This window comes from Tachysurus fulvidraco, chromosome 1 (assembly GCF_022655615.1).
Source record: "Tachysurus fulvidraco isolate hzauxx_2018 chromosome 1, HZAU_PFXX_2.0, whole genome shotgun sequence".
NCBI classification, from domain to species: Eukaryota; Metazoa; Chordata; class Actinopteri; order Siluriformes; family Bagridae; genus Tachysurus; species Tachysurus fulvidraco.
In genome coordinates this window covers 40708357-40727256 of record NC_062518.1, presented here as the reverse complement: position 1 = coordinate 40727256, position 18900 = coordinate 40708357, and the positions used below count along the sequence as shown (strand labels likewise).

The window sequence follows — 18900 nt, the reverse complement described above, 5'->3', positions numbered from 1 at the left end:
TTATAACCTAAAACTGATTTAAACTTCTCCACAACTTTTTATCCCTGACCTGTCTGGTGTGTTCTTTGGTCTTCATGATTCTGTTTGTTCACTAATGTTCTCTAGCACACTTCTGAGGGCTTCACAGAACAGCTGTATTTATACTGAGATTAAATTACGCACAGGTGCACTCTATTTACTAATTAGGTGACTTCTGAAGGCAGTTGGTTTCATTGAATTTTAGTTGGAGTTATGAGAGCAAATGGGGCTGAATGCCAATGCACACCACACTTTTCAGATATTCATTTGCAAAAAGAAAAAAAAATGGACACCATTTTTAATTTTCATCCCTCCTCACAATTATGTGCCACTTTATTTCGGTCTATTTCATAAAATCCCAATAAAATACATTTTTCTATGTGGTTGTAACGTGTCAAAAAGTTCAGTGGGTATGAATACTTATGCAAGGCTCTGTATTTTCTGACCCTCACTTCAGTCACAGTGCATTGATCATGTGTCTAAATAAAAAATTTAAAATTATTTCAGCACATTGTTTAGCCTCATCACAGAGACAACAACATTGAATTTACTGTAATTTACTGTTATCCAACAATTTCTATTTGTCCATCTGTCTCTGTCTCTGTCCAAGATGTAGGTCTAATTGTTTTTCTGAGACCAGTAACAGCACAGAGACAGAAAAAATGCTTTTCATTTTAAATCTGATTAGTTCAGTAAAGATTACATTACTGCTGTACTGTGTGTTTTTACTCTAACAGAAAAACCTAAAACTGAACTCTCAACATTATAAGATGTGTAAAAGTGTAAATATAATTGGAGAAATTCAGCAGAATTGTTTGATAGAAGCGACATGGCTTCATTTATATGACATCATTTAAGAGCTGTAGTCAGAGGTTATACTGATTATTTGATTTAACTTTTATTTAACCAGGTAAAATCTTACTGCGATTAAAAGATCCCATTTTCAAGAGACCTGGGCAAGACATCAGCATGACAAATTTCAACAAGCAAAACAGACAAGCAGTTATACAATAGAGTTAGCATAGCATCATAGCATCCCAAAACATTGACCTGAAACTGTCTTCATGGAGAAAAATGACATACAACATTGTGTATTTGTCTTTATTGAATTAAAAAAAAAAATGTTTTATGATAATGTTAAACTACCACAAAATAAGCATAAAGTTAGTTCAAATTATGTTTGGATGTTTTTAATTTAATCATGTTTTTATATTTTCAGACATGGGTAGACAAGTTGGAACAGCTCAGTGTTCATGTTAATTGTGACAGGAAAAGCAGAAGTATGATGGATGTATGAATGGATGGATGAAATGCCCCACAGCTCTGTTTAAATGAAGCACTTATAGATTATATGTGTATTTAAGAAAAAAAGAAAGAAAAGGGGGGGGGGAGACATTAATGTGTGTAATATGGTTCATTTGAGACAATTTATAAAAGATGAGGATAATAAATTCACTGGGGCAATTCAGTGATCTTTTATATATTAGATCAATGTTTATTTTTATTTATTTATTTGTTTATCGCTAGGGGGCATGGTGGCTTAGTGGTTAGCACGTTCGCCTCACACCTCCAGGATTGGGGGTTCGATTCCCTCCTCCGCCTTCTGTGTGTGGAGTTTGCATGTTCTCCCCGTGCCTCGGGGGTTTCCTCCGGGTACTCTGGTTTCCTCCCCCGGTCCAAAGACATGCATGGGAGGTTGATTGGCATCTCTGGAAAAATGGTCTGTGGTGATTGAGAGTGTGTGTGTGCCCTGCAATGGGTTGGCACTCCGTCCAGGGTGTATCCTGCCTTGATGCCCGAGGACGCCTGAGATAGGCACAGGCTCCCAATGACCCGAGAAGTTTGGATAAGTGGTAGAAAATGAATGAAAGAAAGTTTATTGTTAAACAATTTTCTGCATATAAACAATGTGGAACCTTTACAAATAAACACTGTAACTAATTGCTTAATTAAGCACAACGATTAAATTACTGGTTATGTTGTAAAAGTGAATCAAATTCATCTCTTCATCTTTTAATACAACAGGAAACCCCAAACCGACTGTGATTGTGACTCCTCAGAGCTCCGTCTACACTGGAGACACTGTTACTCTGAGCTGTAATCTGATGTCCACTGTGTGGACGTTTTTTTGGTACAAAGGTCAGACATCAAATTTCCTGCACCTTGGAGCAACAAACACAAACACACATACTGTGAGAGTCTCTAATAAAAGACAAGTAAATTACTACTGTAATGCACACAGAGGAAACTTCAACACAGAGATGAGTGAACCAGCCACAATTACAGTGAGAGGTGTGTCATGTTTTCTACTTTTACACTACAGGTTTAATGTTATTAAAACTATGAAAACCTAATTGTTTTATTATTTTAATAATTATTTGTAATAATATATAATATATTTACTTGATTTTGGATATGTTTACATTGTTGTGATCTTTCTATAGCAAGACCAAAGCCTGAAGTGAAAGTACAGCCAGCTGACCATGGCATTGTGTTTACTGGAGAAACTGTCACTTTCTCATGTGAGATAATGACTGGAGGATCCTGGGTGTATCAGTGGTTCAGGGATAATAATGAACTCAGTGATGCTAAAGGAAAGAAAATCTACATAATCAGTGATGTTAAAGAGTCTCATAAAGGTGTTTACACATGTAAAGGAACACAGACATCAGACCCACAATACACAGAGACTAGTGATGCTGTTACACTGGCTGTATCAAGTGAGTGTGTTTTATGTCACATATTGTCTGTTTCTGTAACAGTAAAAAGGTGTTTTCTATAAAACTGCTTTAACATGTATTTTATACACACATAATGTTGATTTGTAAATTTGTCTGAGAAACACAGAGTATGTTAGAAACTCTGATTCCTGCCAAGAGTTCAGTTTTTTCTGAGATCAGTAACATCACAGAGACAAAAACAATGCTTTACATTTTAAATCTGATTAATGCAGTAAATATTACATTATTTGTGTTTGTTCTCTAACAGAAAAACCTAAAGCTGAACTCACAACTGTATAAGATGTGTAAATATAATAAATTATAAAATTTAAAAATTATAATTATAAAATAATAAGTGTTTGATAGAAATGACATGACTTCATTCATGTTTCATCGTACATGGGGAATCAGAATCCAACAGTAAATAGGTCATGTGTACATTTGCACTTTGTGTTTATTTTTTTTATACAAATTAAACAGAACTAAATCTAAAACAATAATAAAGTTGTTTAGCCTCATCACAGAGACAATAATAATGTTTCACTGTAGAAGTGATTAGTGTAGTAAAGACTACTTCACATTCTGAACTGTTTCATTTCTAACAGAAAAACCTAAACCTCAACTCACATCAAGCCTTAAAGGAGATGTACTGAGAGGAAACTCAGTGACTCTGTCCTGTACACTGACACCACAGTCTGCTGGATGGAAATTTTACTGGTACAAATACACAGGAAGAGATTGGACTGAGACTAAATACACTGAAACAGACTCCTACACCATCAGATCAGCTATTCTCTCTGATGGAGGTCAGTACATTTGCACAGCTAGAAGAGGAAACCCAGTCTACTACACAGACTACAGTGATGAACTCCCACTAACTGTTATTGGTGAGTAACAGACTTTCTGAGATTCTGCACAACACTGAACATATAAACATGTGAATACAGTCAGAATATATCAACATTTACACCGCTACTTACAGAAAACTATTTCAGATAAATCATTTTATTTCAGTTAAAGAGAGACAGTGTGAACACTGCTGATCAGGACTGGTGTGAGGTGAGCTGGAAAGCAAGTGACAAAAAATTAGTTTAACTTCGGTAGAAAGTGCCACCAACACCTGTAAGTTTCTGATTCAGAAACATCAAAATGCTCGAGTCGAGACCTGCCTGAGTGTGAATGAGTGAAGAGGATGAGGGTTAAACTTTTATAGTGAATCACTCAATCTGATAGAATGGCAGAGATTAGAGAGTGTGTGTGTGTGTATGAGGAGTTATGAACCAATTACAGGTGTGTGTGTGGGGGTGTAAAAAGAAAGTAAAATAAAGTAATCAATTTATACTGACATTCATTATTTCAGAAGATGTCTCGTCTTGTTAAAATAAACAGGATTATTAAACACAAAGTATTTCAGACAATAAATTGTGTTGAAGATACAGTCTGTACAGAATCCTGATTATTTTTAGGTCAGAGTCTGTATTAAAATTGTGATCTACATTTACTTCATCAGTGGTGATTGTTGTCTGACAGAGTTTCATCATTTACATGTGAGCTGATATACTGTATCTACACTCTGAATGGTTATCTACAGAATAGAAACAGTAATGATTTGTTTGTTTCTTACAGAGAGTCCTAAACCTACAGTGACTATAAACCCTGATACTCAGGTGTTCATAGGAGAGACTGTGACTTTCAAGTGTGATGTACAGAAAGGAAGAGACACTGAGTGGACGTACGAGTGGTTTAGGGACAGTAACCCATTGTACCCAAATCCCACAACAAAGGAGTTCAGCACCAGCTATGTTACAGTCTCACATCGTGGTCAATACACCTGCAGAGGGAGGAGGACAAGTGACTCTCAGATGTCAGAGATGAGTGATTCTGTTACACTCTCAGTATCAGGTGAGTCTGTTAATGAATGTTATAACTTTTACAGAAAAAGTATCAATAGTTTTAGATTTTGTAATCTAGATTTTGTAAAAAAGTGAGATCTGTCTCTCCCAGGAGAATTAGAACATTCTCAAATATCTGTTATCTGTACAGTTATTACACTATTATTATAATGATTTTCTCCACTTATTTCAAAGTGAAATATCAAACAAGAAAAGTTCAGATCAACAGATCAATAATGGGAAACAAAATACAGCATGAAATGTTTTTGGCTTTTCATAGTATTCAGTTTCCAGTATAGACATCCTTCTTTTCAGTGATTTTCATTTGCCTCTCATCCATAGAAATAGTGTCTTTTTTTGTTCAGGACTTATTTTATTTGAAACAGACACCACAGCCTCCCAGATACTGTAATTAGACCCAAATATAATAATAATATTAAAAGGTGTTTATTAAAGAAATAAAACTACAAATACATGGAAAACACTACAGAGACTAAGGACAGGGTGGGGCAAACATGCATGATACACAAACAAAAAAAAGCACTTGGCACAAGACAAAGCCTGCCAGAACATCCCCCTGATCTTCAGACAGGGAAAAGTCCAAGACAAAGGCAAAGGGCAAAACAAGGTCAAAGCAGAAAATAGAACTGTTTAACCAAAACCTTTTCCAGGATTAAGTGATGTTAATACCTCTGGGGTATCGGGAGTGGTGGGATCATATAATATATATTGATGTTGTGTTGTGTTCTGTAACACTGTGGGTGTCTTTCAGACAAACCCACGACCACCAAAACGCCTCTTTATAGGCTCTCGCTCACGTACTGTAGCTGCAATTAGCGCAACTCATGACACGTGTTCACGCCTCTATGTAAGAGTTTGGCGCTCAGTGTGCGGAGAGAGTAGAGCGGTGATACGTATCGGAGCGTGTAGCGCTCTTACAGCTTTATATATAAAAGAGACGCAGAGAGACGTATCAGAGCAGTATTATAAGCACTACTAGGTCAAAATGAAGATTTTTGGCCTTTTTACACCTGGTCATTTCATGCGTTTAACCAATACATTTACCTCAAGAGCACCAAAGTGTTGTAGTGTTGATCAAGTGTTGAAGAGTGAAGAGGAAGAAGTTTGAACTTTTATATTGAACCACTGAGTGTGAAAAACTCGTTAGATTAGAGAATAGAGAATCAGTGTGTGAACTGATGATGTCAGGACTCAGCCTGGACTTTGGCCATGTGCTTTTTGTTTATATTCTGTTTTTACGTGTCTGCCCTGCCCTTGTCTTTTCCTCCCAGCCTCTGCACACCTGTCCCTCATGTGTCATGATGATTAGTACTATTTAGTTGAGCCGCATTGCCTTGTGCAGTGCGGAATCCTATTGTCTTCATGTTTGGTTTTGTCTTTGTCCTGTTGTTTTTTTTGTTAATAAATCCCCGTTTATTTTAGCTATCCTGCAGTTGGGTCCGTTTTTTTACCTCGCGTCAACTGACAGATGATGATGTGGTGTGTGTTTGTGTTTTCCGATTTAGTTTTGGTACAATGCAACACTACAGTCAAAAAAATAGAAAACCCCTCAATTTTAAATTGTCATTAGGCTATATGTATAGTTTAATATATTAACTTAAGTTTCTTTCCTTTTAATATATAATGTTAATATAACTGTGACCTACAGTATAATGAAATCTAATAATATTAATAAAATTATTAACAGGTGAATCTTCTCCAGTGTCTCTGATCATCAGACCGAGCAGAACTCAACACTTTACTGCTGACTCTCTCTCACTGAGCTGTGAGGACCAGAGTAACTCTACTGGATGGACAGTGAGACGATGCACACATAATGAGACATCGTCCGATTGTTCATCAGTTTCAGGACCTACATGTAACATCAGCTCCCTCTCTACATCACACACTGGAGTTTACTGGTGTCAGTCTGTATCTGGAGGACGCAGTAATTCTGTTAACATCACAGTGCACAGTGAGTCATTTCATCATTTCTCGTCAATAATATTTAATACACAAAACCAAACCATTTGAACATTAAGTGTGTTTTAAAAAAGTGATTTTTAACATCACACAAATTATTTATCATCTTTTGATTGATAGCATTATAGTGACCAAAATTTTAATGTCTGGAATCTATTGAAAAATGTTTGGAAATTTGACAGTTAACATTAGCTACTTTAAATGAACAAATATTTTAGATGCTTTAACCCTTTTGGTTCTCTTTCCTTCTCTCTGAGTATTGTATTGTTTTATATTTCCATAACACAAATAACAGTTACAGCTGTGGTGTTTTTAAGGAAAATTAATTGTGTTGCAGGCAGAACAGCACATACTGTAGGACAGAATTGCTACACTGTCATAGCTCAGAAACTGTGATGTGTTCCATAACAGGATTTTATATTAATTCTAATAAACATTTTTAATTTGCAATTTAAATCCAGCTCATTTTGTAAATGGGAGTTGAGATGACTTTTTTCAGGACCCTGGCAGAGGTGGTTGGAGACAGACCCGTACGCAGGATAGCTTCAAATGAAAGGGGTTTAATACATTAGGAAGACAAACATAAACCACAACACACGGGGAACTAACAATATTATCAATGAAGCCACGCTGCCTAATGCAACGCGGCTCACATATATAGCGACACGGACAATCACACACAATGGGAAACAGGTGTGATGACCGGGGAGGAGCAGACGTGGACGGGGCAATCACGTGACAAAACAAACAACAAACGCACATGGCACCAAGTCTGCGCTGATCCCTAACAGACTTGTAGTTATAACCAAAATAAAATACACACACACACACACACACACACACACACACATATATATATATATATATATATATATAATATATAATATAAAGGCTATTGTCTCTGGTCCATTCTACTTATTTATTACTTACTTATTTTTTTAATCTCTCACTTCCTTCATTCTACATTCCTTTAAATGTCACAAACTAAAAGTATATCCAGCTATACATTTCCTTGCCACTGGATTTGTATTCTTAACGGTATACTTTTTGTACCTTTATTGTATTCTTTTGCATAATATAAATCAATTGCACCTCTTTTAGAACATTAATGTAAAGGATAACTACTACACACTCCCAAAATTAAAAATAATAAAAATATATATATAAATTTTCAGTGTCTTCTTTCTCTTTCCTACAGAAGGTGCTGTGATCCTGGACAGTCCTGTACATCCTGTGACTGAGGGACGTAATCTGACTTTACGCTGTTTATATCGCAACCCAAACGTCTCAGTTGCTTCAGTTGATTTCTATAAAGATGATTCACTTTTACAGAACCAGACTACAGGAGAGATGATCATCAGTAGTGTCTCAAAGTCAGATGAAGGTTTCTATCACTGTAAACATCCAGAAAGAGGAGAGTCACCAAAAAGCTGGGTTTCAGTCAGAGGTGAGAACCATTTATTTAAATATTAAGTCAGTTTTCTGTTATCATTTTAAGAAATATCGATTAAACTCGTTGCACCTTTAGCAGCTTGATCTCAATGAGCATGACACTATTTTGAGTAAAATAAGCACGTTTTAGTGTATTTAGAGTATTACAGACCAGAGAAACGTACAAAGGGATTATGGTTGGCTCAGAATATAGCACCAACAACTTGAATGCATGCAACATGCAAAATATTTTCAGCTTCACACCTCCTTCCGTTCTTCCCTTCTTCACTGCTGAACTCACAACAAAAAAAGAAAGAAGCTAAACCACAACTGCCCACTGTCTGTATTCTCAGTTCTCTAAAACTGTCTCTTCCCTGACTGTGTCAGTGTACAAGGCTAATGAGCAGTGCTTATTTCTGTAGAATTCTTTGATAGATTTGACACAAATAAGCAAATGATACTAGACAATAGTTTGGTGATAGTGTGTATTAGAATAAACTTATTGCACTGAGATGCTTCACAATACAGACCATAATAATAACAGAAATGTTACTGTAGGTAACATATATTTCTTATATATATATATATATATATATATATATATATATATATATATATGTATATATATATATATATATATATATATATATATATATATATGTAACATAAATATATTTCTGTTTATCAGTTTGGACACCTTTTAGTTTAAGAGTTCAGTGATGTTAGTTAAATTTACCCACATTATTAGTTATTGCTTTTTTTCACCCTGCAACACCTTTTTTTTCCACACATCCGCTTCTTGACATCTAAATTTGCACCAACGAACTGGGGACTGTGAACTGCTCTCAGGCCTCTAACATCGCCACTGCTCTGTATGTAGTAATAAACATGAAATGTAGGTTAAAAGGCATTTTCTCAGTAAGTCTAGTTAATGCAAACATAACTTTCTGAATACAGAAAATACCACCAGAAGATGACTGTCAGGTACAGATTCCAACAATGCAGACTTAATTACACTCAGATGATTTAAACCATTTGGTTTAAGCTGAGAACAGATGATGAGCAAATGAGGTTCAGTATCTGGACGTCTGACTACAACCCCTCTTGTAAGTAGGTAGGCAGGTCATTACTGGAACAATCTTGTGTTGGCTCTGCTGTTATTTGATTTACTAGAAGATAATCTGAGATATTGGATTTATAAGGCTTTATCTGTGAATTCTGTAATTCTGAGAGATTTTGATGATGATCATCATCATCTCATCACCTGAGGTAGAAATCCATCACAATATTTAAATGAGCCTCATTATCTTCTCTTCACTTGACTGACATCTGTTCACAATAACATAGCTGCAGAAATAATCCCTGATTCACTTCTGTTCTGTTGGATATATTTTTAGTTATTCATATCTTTTGTATTTGGTCATTTAAATATATTATAACTTGTCTGCTGTCATCTAAATGTCTGAACACTCATCCATCTTTTATTGATGACGTACAGGAAAATCACAGACATTTTCGGAGCTTGACAAAATTTGTATAAGAAAAAAGAAGCCTTAGCTGGAGAAGTCTAAACCTCATTTTATTTATTGTTTATTATTGTTTGATAGTGATAATTTTTATATCTTTTGTCATCTTTGTTGCTCTGCACTACATGTGCTTCTCTCTGCCTCTGAGAGTAAAGACCTTAAGTGGCAGTTCTGATTGGTCAATGAAATTTTGGTGCACTCCTTTGGCTCTGCCCCGTTTTATATCCACAACATTTTCTGTGCTGAAATTTCTGTTCATAACATTCAGAACAGCAGTGTCGAGGAATGAGGAGCAGGAATATGAATGAATCCATCTCCACAATGATTATTAAAGTATTTCAAACATTAACACTTTATTTACTAGAGCTCTAGTCAACAAACTGTATATAGGCTGTGACTAACCTGGTTCCAGATAAAAGCAAATATTAACAGTCCTAATGTTCAATTAAATGTTACAGAGAAATGGCTGTATGTTAAAGAAAGTAACACCTTAAGTTGTAGACCTTGTTACGGACACTTTTTGTCATGTTGAATCTTTTTTTTTTAATCCACAGTATTTTCTTCTCCAGTTCTATCATATTTAAAAGCTCCAACATCTGTACTGAAGCTCCTCAGCAGTGTAGCAACAGCCTCCCTGTATGTGCTGGTGACCATCATTCTGGCAGTGAAATGTTACAGAACTCGATGTAAGAACAGTGTTCTTCATTAGACATAAAATTAAACCCTAACATTATATAAGAGGCTAATTGGTAGTGTTCATAATTATGTATTTTTCAGCTGAACCCGATGAGGACAACAGACCATACAGAGTGATAGAAGCTGAAACGTCTTTCTGAGTGTCAGGTTATAACATTATCTAAAACATCTGTCTTTTAAATAACAGCAGGTTCCAGTGCAACAGAGAACACATACATACATGTCATGATGTAGTAATGAGTGGTTGTGAGGCTTTAGAGGTGATTTCTTTTCCTGATGTACTGTATTTTATTACTCCCATGCATTTTCTTTTCAATATTTAAACTTTAAATTGTTTTTAGTTTTTCTAGCTATATGACAGTCTGTTTGAATCGAATAATACTTTTCAGAATGTATCCAGCATTTACACAATTTAGCATTTACTCTGGGATAAATAAGCAGTATGGTTTGATACTATATAATGGAATAAAGCTTATTTTCATTTGTCATTTTTAAGTAAATACCTGGGCAGAAAAGGTTTGTTAAAAGATTTTTTTGAATTTGACTGAATTTTTATTGATTTCAGTTTTTTACCACATTCTGTTTTGCCTGCATCTGTTTTTCTTGATCACATTACAATTTCCTGTTTGACTTTGATTCTGTCTGAAGTTTTGTATATTTTGCTTGAACTCTTCTTAATAAACCGTCCACGGCAACTTGCATCCTCTCTGACTCGGCCTTCTTATGTGGCATGATGAATTTTTGTTTTATAATAAATTATTGTTGCTGTAGACCATTCTATGGAGTTCTATAAGGTCAATTACTACTCACAAAATCTACATAATCATGTAATTCAATAATTAATCATCTTGTCCTACTGACATTAACAAGTATCAATAGCACTTGGCCACTTTTAATCATGAATATATACATTTATTACTGCTCACTACAGGAAAACTGAACACTAACGATTCAAAGGAAACATTTAGCAGGTCAGTGAATGTTTGCTATAGCAAACAGTGAATGTTTGCTATATTAAGTCATTACATGTGGTACATTACATATGAAAGCAAAACAGAAATACATGTATACACAGTGTGAAAGTGTTGGCCCCTTACTGATTTTTTTTTTTTTTTGCACGTTTGTCACACTGCTTCAGATCATCAAACAAATTTAAGTATTAGTCAAAGATACAAGTTTTTAAATGAAGGTTTTTATTATTATGGGAAAACGAAATCAAAACCCACATGGCTCCGTGAAGAAGTGCTTTCCCACTAAAACTAATCACTGGTCGGGCCGCCTTTAACAGCAAGAACTGCAATCAAGCTTTTGTGATAACTTGCAATGAGTCTGTTACTGTCACAGACAGAAGACAACGGAGACAGAGATATGTCAAAATAACAGAGTTTATTGAACGAAGGTAGTGAAATGTGAACAATGGAGAAATAGTGCAGACTAAGCTCCCACACACATGGGATCACTGGAAGCAGACCCAACCGGATTAGCTTCTTGGGAGGACGATGAATTTGGATGACTACTGTGTAAAGAGAGATAGGTTAGTAGAAACAGCGTACAATAGCAGCTAACGCGTATGAGACCGGACAAGGTGTGTGTGTCTTTTATGTGTGGTGGTAATGACGGGCGGGGAGGTTCATTCACCAGAATGAACGAGCAAAATTCCCGCGGCGAATAGAACAGTTTGCAGTTAATGAAGAGTGTTTCAAGATCTGGACAGCACATCTTCTTTAACACAGTTACATCAGAACACCACCTTTCATTGAGGTAAAAACACGTCCCACTGCCTCGCGATTTGCCCGTTGATTCCGCATCGCATCTTGCCTGCCCTTGTATAGCCTGCCCTTTCATTGTCCATCCTTTGCCTGTTTACACTTTTTGCTCATTCTTTTGGACTGCCTGTGCTTATGATCATGTATTTACACAAAAAAGAGAAATATTGAGCTGCAACAAGTTATGCATTTACTGTAAATGTTGATATTTAAGAATATGATATTAAACTGATATATTTTGCATGCAATCAGTAAATGTGCATAATATTGAATTGTAAAAGGACTTTAAAGGTACACAGGGGCTGTCACTGATTTGGTGAATTAGGATAAGATTTGTATTTTTGAGAAAGTTTGCACCTGCAATTTTAAGAAATAAGGTATGTTTTGGTTGCTTATGGTACAAATTCTCATGTCCTTAAAGGTACAAACTGCAGTGGTAAAATTCGTTTTAAATGTGTGTCTTTATCTTAAATTAAACTGTACTGCCTCAGTGACCATAATGTCTATGTTCTTGAGTACAATTTACATTTTTTTCCTAACAGCATACACTAGGTCATTAAATTGATTTGAACATGTTTATCATAACAAAAGAACTATGGGTTTGCTCAAAACAAATTACTTCAGTGTTTATTGTACAGACTCAGTGAGCATTTCACATGGTGTTCATCACTGGGCTTTAAAGTAGCTATTGCGTTCAGGTTTTCCTCAGATGTGTTAAACACTGACAAACAGAAAGGAGCTGTTGATACACCCTGTCAGGAATACCGCACCTACCGCATCTCCCGGCACCACCAGAGGGGATGTTCGCCGGAGTACTAACCACTTCCCCCCTACACTTCCCATAACCACCCGGGTCTGATTACGCCACCACCTGGTTCCAATTACACACTTCCTATTTAAAGGAACTGGAACTTGAACTTGACCTCGGCGCGAAGTTTCGACTTGTCCTGGCCTGTCATTCTGAGCGTTTTCTGTCCGTGTATGCTTGCCTGTGTTTGATCTGTTTCTGTACCTCTGTTCCCGATTGTTTGACCTTCTGCCTGTTACTCTCGACTCTTGTCTTTGCCTTGCCTACGTTACTGTCACTGCCGTTGTTTGGCCCTGCCTGTTACGAGTGTGTTTAACAAATATTGCAAATGGATCCTCAGCCTCACGACGGATCATTATACACCCTTTCACATTCTCAGACTAAAAGATGCACATGTACTGCTTAAAAGTTCTATGGGAGGTCCAGGTGGTTTAATGAATAATTAAATAAGAAAAAGAATAAGAAGATTTTGAATAAAATACAGATATAAACCAGAGATGTAATCCTGTCAAGCTTCCATCACCATATACTATAATAAATAAAAAGTTTAGATCATCAGACCTCAAAAACATTTACCCTGACTTCTTGAGCATACACACACACACACACACACACACACACACACACACACACACACACACACACACACACACCTACCTCTATGTTCATATGTGTAGCTTATTATCTCAGTAAAGCCACATTCATTACATTGCATATTTTTACTTGCAGTACCGTGCAGAGCCACTAGGGTACACAGCACAGTTGAGCTCAGATGTGCAGACACTAAATTACGGACGTTTTAATTGTGGCAGTGATGGCACTTTAAGGGTAAACATGTAAACAAACCATTTCCAATGTCATAGGTTCAGTGTAGAAATCAAAGGTGTCACCACATCATCTTTCTGAAACAGCAAAATATGACTCTTTAAAATCCACAAAAGGCACAATATGCTCCCGGTCTACTTAATAATTCTTGTTATCTGTTGAGCTGTAAATACAATCCTGCTGCTGATCCTAACACACTTTTACTGATGTGGCTTCTCTTACCCTCTGACCTACTGGTCTGTTGTTGATGTTCTACGATTGCTCTGGCTTTCTGGATTATGAATCACCTCCTGCTACTGTGGAAAATCTCATCTGTATATCCTGAAGATGTGCACCTCCCCAAAACAGTTATGTCCACATTTCTCCTACCTGCTTTACTTAGTGGTCTTATCTGAAAACCATACAAACTTCAAATTAGCTCAAGCCAAAGTAGCATTTAACAAGTTTATTATTATTATTCAAAATTTATACAAAATTATTGATCAAATCTGTGTCTGCTGAGTTAGATCTGGAAAACAGTGAAATCAGAAACCCCAGCGAAAAGGGTCTGGTTAAAACATGAAATATTATTGTGGTTTGGTTTCTGTTCGAGATGAGCAGTGTGGTTTTAACCAGTGAGAAATGAGGAAATGATGTCATTCACATTCTCAGTAAAGCAAAAATTAAAATCGCAACTCCTGCATTTTCCTACTAATGCTAGTTTCTGTGGCATGTGCCATGGTTTTCAAGTCATGTCAAGAATCTTATTTAAAAAAAAAATTCCATTCCTTTCTATGCTTGAATACCGTACAGACGTAAAAGCATTTCACTGCATGTCATACTCTGCATGTGTATGTGACAAATAAGATTTTATTTAATTATATTGTACAGTACATTGTGCAAAAATAAAAGGTTGTAAACAAGAGTGTTCTTGCAAACATATGTATGCTTATGTTATAGCAGCAGATGGATGAGGTAAAAAAAATGTTTGCAATGTGTGTATGTGTGTGCGTGTGTTTCGGAAACAGTCATTACAACACTAACAGTACTCAATGAATTGAGTTAATAAGAAAAGAGGAACATGACTTTAGATGTCAGCATAGCCTCTACAGTATAATATCTCAATTTCTGACTTTATTGTGGAATTATGGTCTTAAATGATACAATATTACTTACTACCACAACATGCCCCACAAAAAGCTCAGCATAGAAATAACAATACTAGAACAGTACATTTCCTGAAGAAAATATGAATGGTGCTTGTACGTGGCAAGTTCCCCTCATCGGGCTGAGTGCTTTGATATATGACATGTCTATGTTGTGCTAACTTTTTGATTTCGCTTATTTTGGGGGCGGGGCTACAGGTGACGTCACGTGACATCACCAAAACACACGTGAGGCACTTCCCCGCATTGGGCTGAGTGTTTTGATATATGACACGTCCATGTTGTGCAAAATTTATGATTTCGCTTTTTGGGGGGCGGGGATACACATTTCATGTCAAAACTGCAGTCATTATGGAATTCTACTTATTATACTGCACAGAACAGTTTTTTGAGGGCAGGGCTACACGTGATGTCACGTGAATACCCGGTGGGGTCCCAATACTTTTGGACAAAAGTGTATTGACAGTCTCCTTTACATCTACAGAGAGAACAAAATAATTTTAAGAATTCCCCATTCAAGTCTATGGGGAAAATAAAAACCCTCTGAGCTTCCGTACCGGGGATTCCGGAATTCCGATCGCTTATAAAAGTCACAGCACACCTGTCCTCAATGAGCCGGTCGATTTGAAACCTCATTCATGGGTCTAGGACAAAAGCTGCGGGACAAGTTACGCGCCAAAAAAGTGTCCGGAAGCAGAAGAAGAAGAAGTATGCAGGAGAATAAGAATGTTGCTTTATTAAGCACCAATAATTATATCAGGAACAAGTCCAATAACTATATTTTGCCTTCCTGCACTTTGACCTCTGCCTTGAATTATGATGAAGCTTGTATTTATTAAAAAATACATGCGAGTTCACCTCTCATCAAAAATGGACAGATATAACACATAGACACCAACATTCAGAGCATTTGTCCATGAAACAATATATTTGCTCCCTCAGAGAAAGTTTAAATTCACGTCTCATTTCAGGCCCTGGACTCACAGCTCTAACTGTAAAACTGATGATCTGTAAAAAAAAAAAAAAAACCAAACAAAAAAAAAAACAAAGCACACCAAGTGTTTTTTATTTTTCTGTTCAGTTACATGCTGACCAGTTGCTGTTATTAATGTTACTAAAACCAAGACTTTTTAGTCCCTTGTACAGAAACCACAACATCTCTCTCTCTCTCTCTCTCTCTCTCTCTCTCTCTCTCTCTCTCTCTCTCTCTCTCTCTCTCTTTCTCTCTCTCTCTCTGAAGTGTGAAGTATTTAAGAGTAGAGGAAGTGTCGACGCATTAACACAGACACTTGTCGTTCAGATAAACAGACAGTTATCAGTTGGACAGGATGGAGCTCCGTCCACTCTGTGTGATGTTCTGTGGGTAAATGTTTTCTGTGAGTCTTCATTAGTGGTGAATTAAATGTTGAATTGAAAAATGTTGGTAATCAGACAGTTGGCAGCACCCATTGACTTTCACAGTATGAAAAAATATAGGCTATGAAAATCAACGGTTGATGCCAACTGTCTGATTACCAACATTTTTCAAAAAATCATCTTTTGTGTTAAACAGAAGAAAGAAACTCAAAGTTTTGGAACAAATTGAGAGTGAGGAAATAACACAATTTTCATTTTTGGGTGAACTGTACCTTTAAGAGCTACATTTAGCCTTAAATGTTATATGAATATGGGACCTGGAGCACAGGTTTTAGCAGCTGTCAATTTTCAATGTACATTTAAGAGTGAACAATAAACATTTGTTCAGTTCTATCACCAACACTCTTTCATTGCAGAATATAATGAACTGAATGAACTGGTAGTTTAGAAAGCTTTCCAAATACATTTGTACTCGGGCTGTGGGTGAAGTGTCACCCGAAGCTGATGTAGCTTTAGCTTTAAGCTGATGTAGCTTTTGTTCATATTTGTTTAATAAATAGGGTTTGTTAATTATTTACCTAAATTTGATTTACTTGAATTGTGATTTAAGTTTGCCTGGTTTAATTTGGTACTGTAATTCATGATTTGGATAGTGTAAATACTTTAAATACTATAAAATATTGCTTAAAATTAATCTAATCTAAATGTATGTATAAAAGACTTAAGTGATCTGACTATATATTTAAATATCACACGCTTTAAACCATAAATATGGTTTAAAGCGCAGGTTATTTCATAGTCTTAGTAGTTGTAATCCAGTAAATTAAACTACACAAATGTGCTATTACAATCTATTTATTCTGTACTTAAAATGTAACGTTAATGACATTTTAATATAACTTATTGTTATTGGATTGTTAATTAAAGCTTGTAATTCTGTCAGGACCACTTTGTCAAATGAGAGTTTATTAGATGATAGCATACAGTTAGTGTTGGCAGTATGGTTCCTTTCGGGGCAGGAATCCATGCGCCCGTCTGTGCGCATGCATGGACCAAGCGAGGAGAGCAGCAACTAGAAAATAGAATAGACCCCCAAAACAAAACCATGTGCCAAGGGAAAACCCCCAACATAACTGTTGCGGTAGAAGCTGGAGGTCCGGAACTGATCGCAGATGAGAGGAGAGTCATCCTGGCTGAGCAAATGTCGGCGTATTTGTGACGAGCACGTTGCTGTAGTCAGTTAAGCAAAGAGCTTTTTTTTATATATATATATTTATATGACAAGCATGTTGTATATCCGCTCATCTATAGTGGAGGCAGCGTGGGAAGTGTCACCCTGAGCTGGGTAGATGGCGGCATATATGCAACGAGCATGTTGCTGTAGTGAGTTGAGGCCTAGTGAGCAGCGTAAAGGGGGAAGCATAATACACCCCTGCGACAGCAATATGCAACGAGCAAGTTGTGTATATGCTAGCTATAGCAATAACAGGTAGGGGAAGCCTGCACCCTGTAGAAGACTCAGGTTGCTCATGAGCTTGATGTTCAAACATACTTTTGAAAGCTAGTACATCCAGGGCTAATCACGATCAGAGGCAGCATCACCCTGGGTGAGCAGATGGCAGCATAATTGCAACAAGCATGTTGCTGAGTGAGTTGAGGCCAAGTGTGCAGTGTAAAGGGGGACGCATAATATGCTTAATATTATAGCTTAATGCTATAACAAATTAATGGAAATGTAAGAAATTCACAAAGCCTAATCATTGAGTGGAATCCAGTTTAATTCTTCAAATAGTGAGACCTATCTTCTTCAAGTGTGGGAAAGCGCACAGTTAGATAAAACACTTGACAGTTTGTGTGTGAAATTATAGTTGTATGCGTGCGAGGGTATAATAGTGTGTGTGTGTGTGTGTGGAATTATAATTGTATGCATGTGAGGGTATGATAGGGTCTGTGTGAGAGTATGATTGTATGTGTGCAAGAGAATGATAATGTGTGTGTGAGAGTATGATTTTATGCGTGCAAGGGAATGATAGTGTGTGAGTGAGAGTATGATTTTATGTGTGCAAGAGAATGATAATGTGTGTGTGAGAGTATGATTTTATGCGTGCAAGGGAATGATAGTGTGTGAGTGAGAGTATGATTTTATGCGTGTGAGGGTATCATAGTGTATGTGTGAGAGTATGATTGTATGCATGCAAGGGTATGATAGGGTGTGTGTGAGAGTATGATTGTATGCATGCAAGGGTATGATAGTCTGTGTGAGAGTATGATTGTATGCATGCAAGGGTATGATAGGGTGTGTGTGAGAGTATGATTGTATGCATGCGAGGGTATGATAGTGTGTGTGAGAGTATGATTGTATGTGTGCGAGGTTATAACAGAAGGTGTGTGAGGAAGTATGTATTATGGCCTAAACGGCCTCTCTTACCTTAGTAAAGCCACATTCATTGCATTGCATATTTTTACTTGCGGTACCGTGCAGAGCCACTAGGACTCACAGTACAGTTGAGCTCAGATGTGTAGATACTAAATTATGAACATTTTTATAAATGGTGGCAGTGATGGCAGTTTAAGAGAAATGTGTAAACAAACCATTTCCAATGCACATTTTCAGTTTAGAAATGAAGGGTAGCACATAAAATTTCTGAAACAGCAAAATATGACTCTTTAAAAAAAATAATGACTATACAAAAAACTACCTAATAATCTGTTCTTGTTGTCTGCCGAGCAGTAA

General features: G+C 36.6%; 2 protein-coding genes across 2 annotated transcripts in view; one reads left to right on the top strand and one right to left on the bottom strand.

Annotated features, from left to right (window-relative positions):
• Positions 1–18900, top strand: part of LOC113645368 (titin-like) — a 1056738-nt gene that overhangs the window by 629367 nt on the left and 408471 nt on the right. Inside the window, exons 20-23 of the mRNA XM_047818848.1 lie at positions 2044–2310; positions 2463–2738; positions 3344–3625; positions 4365–4405. Coding sequence (XP_047674804.1) covers positions 2044–2310; positions 2463–2738; positions 3344–3625; positions 4365–4405 — 866 coding nt within the window. The remainder of the gene's footprint in view (positions 1–2043; positions 2311–2462; positions 2739–3343; positions 3626–4364; positions 4406–18900) is intronic.
• The window catches only part of LOC113643804 (immunoglobulin superfamily member 1-like), a 789004-nt gene that overhangs the window by 438617 nt on the left and 331487 nt on the right, over positions 1–18900 (bottom strand). The gene's annotated exons all lie outside the window — the stretch shown is intronic.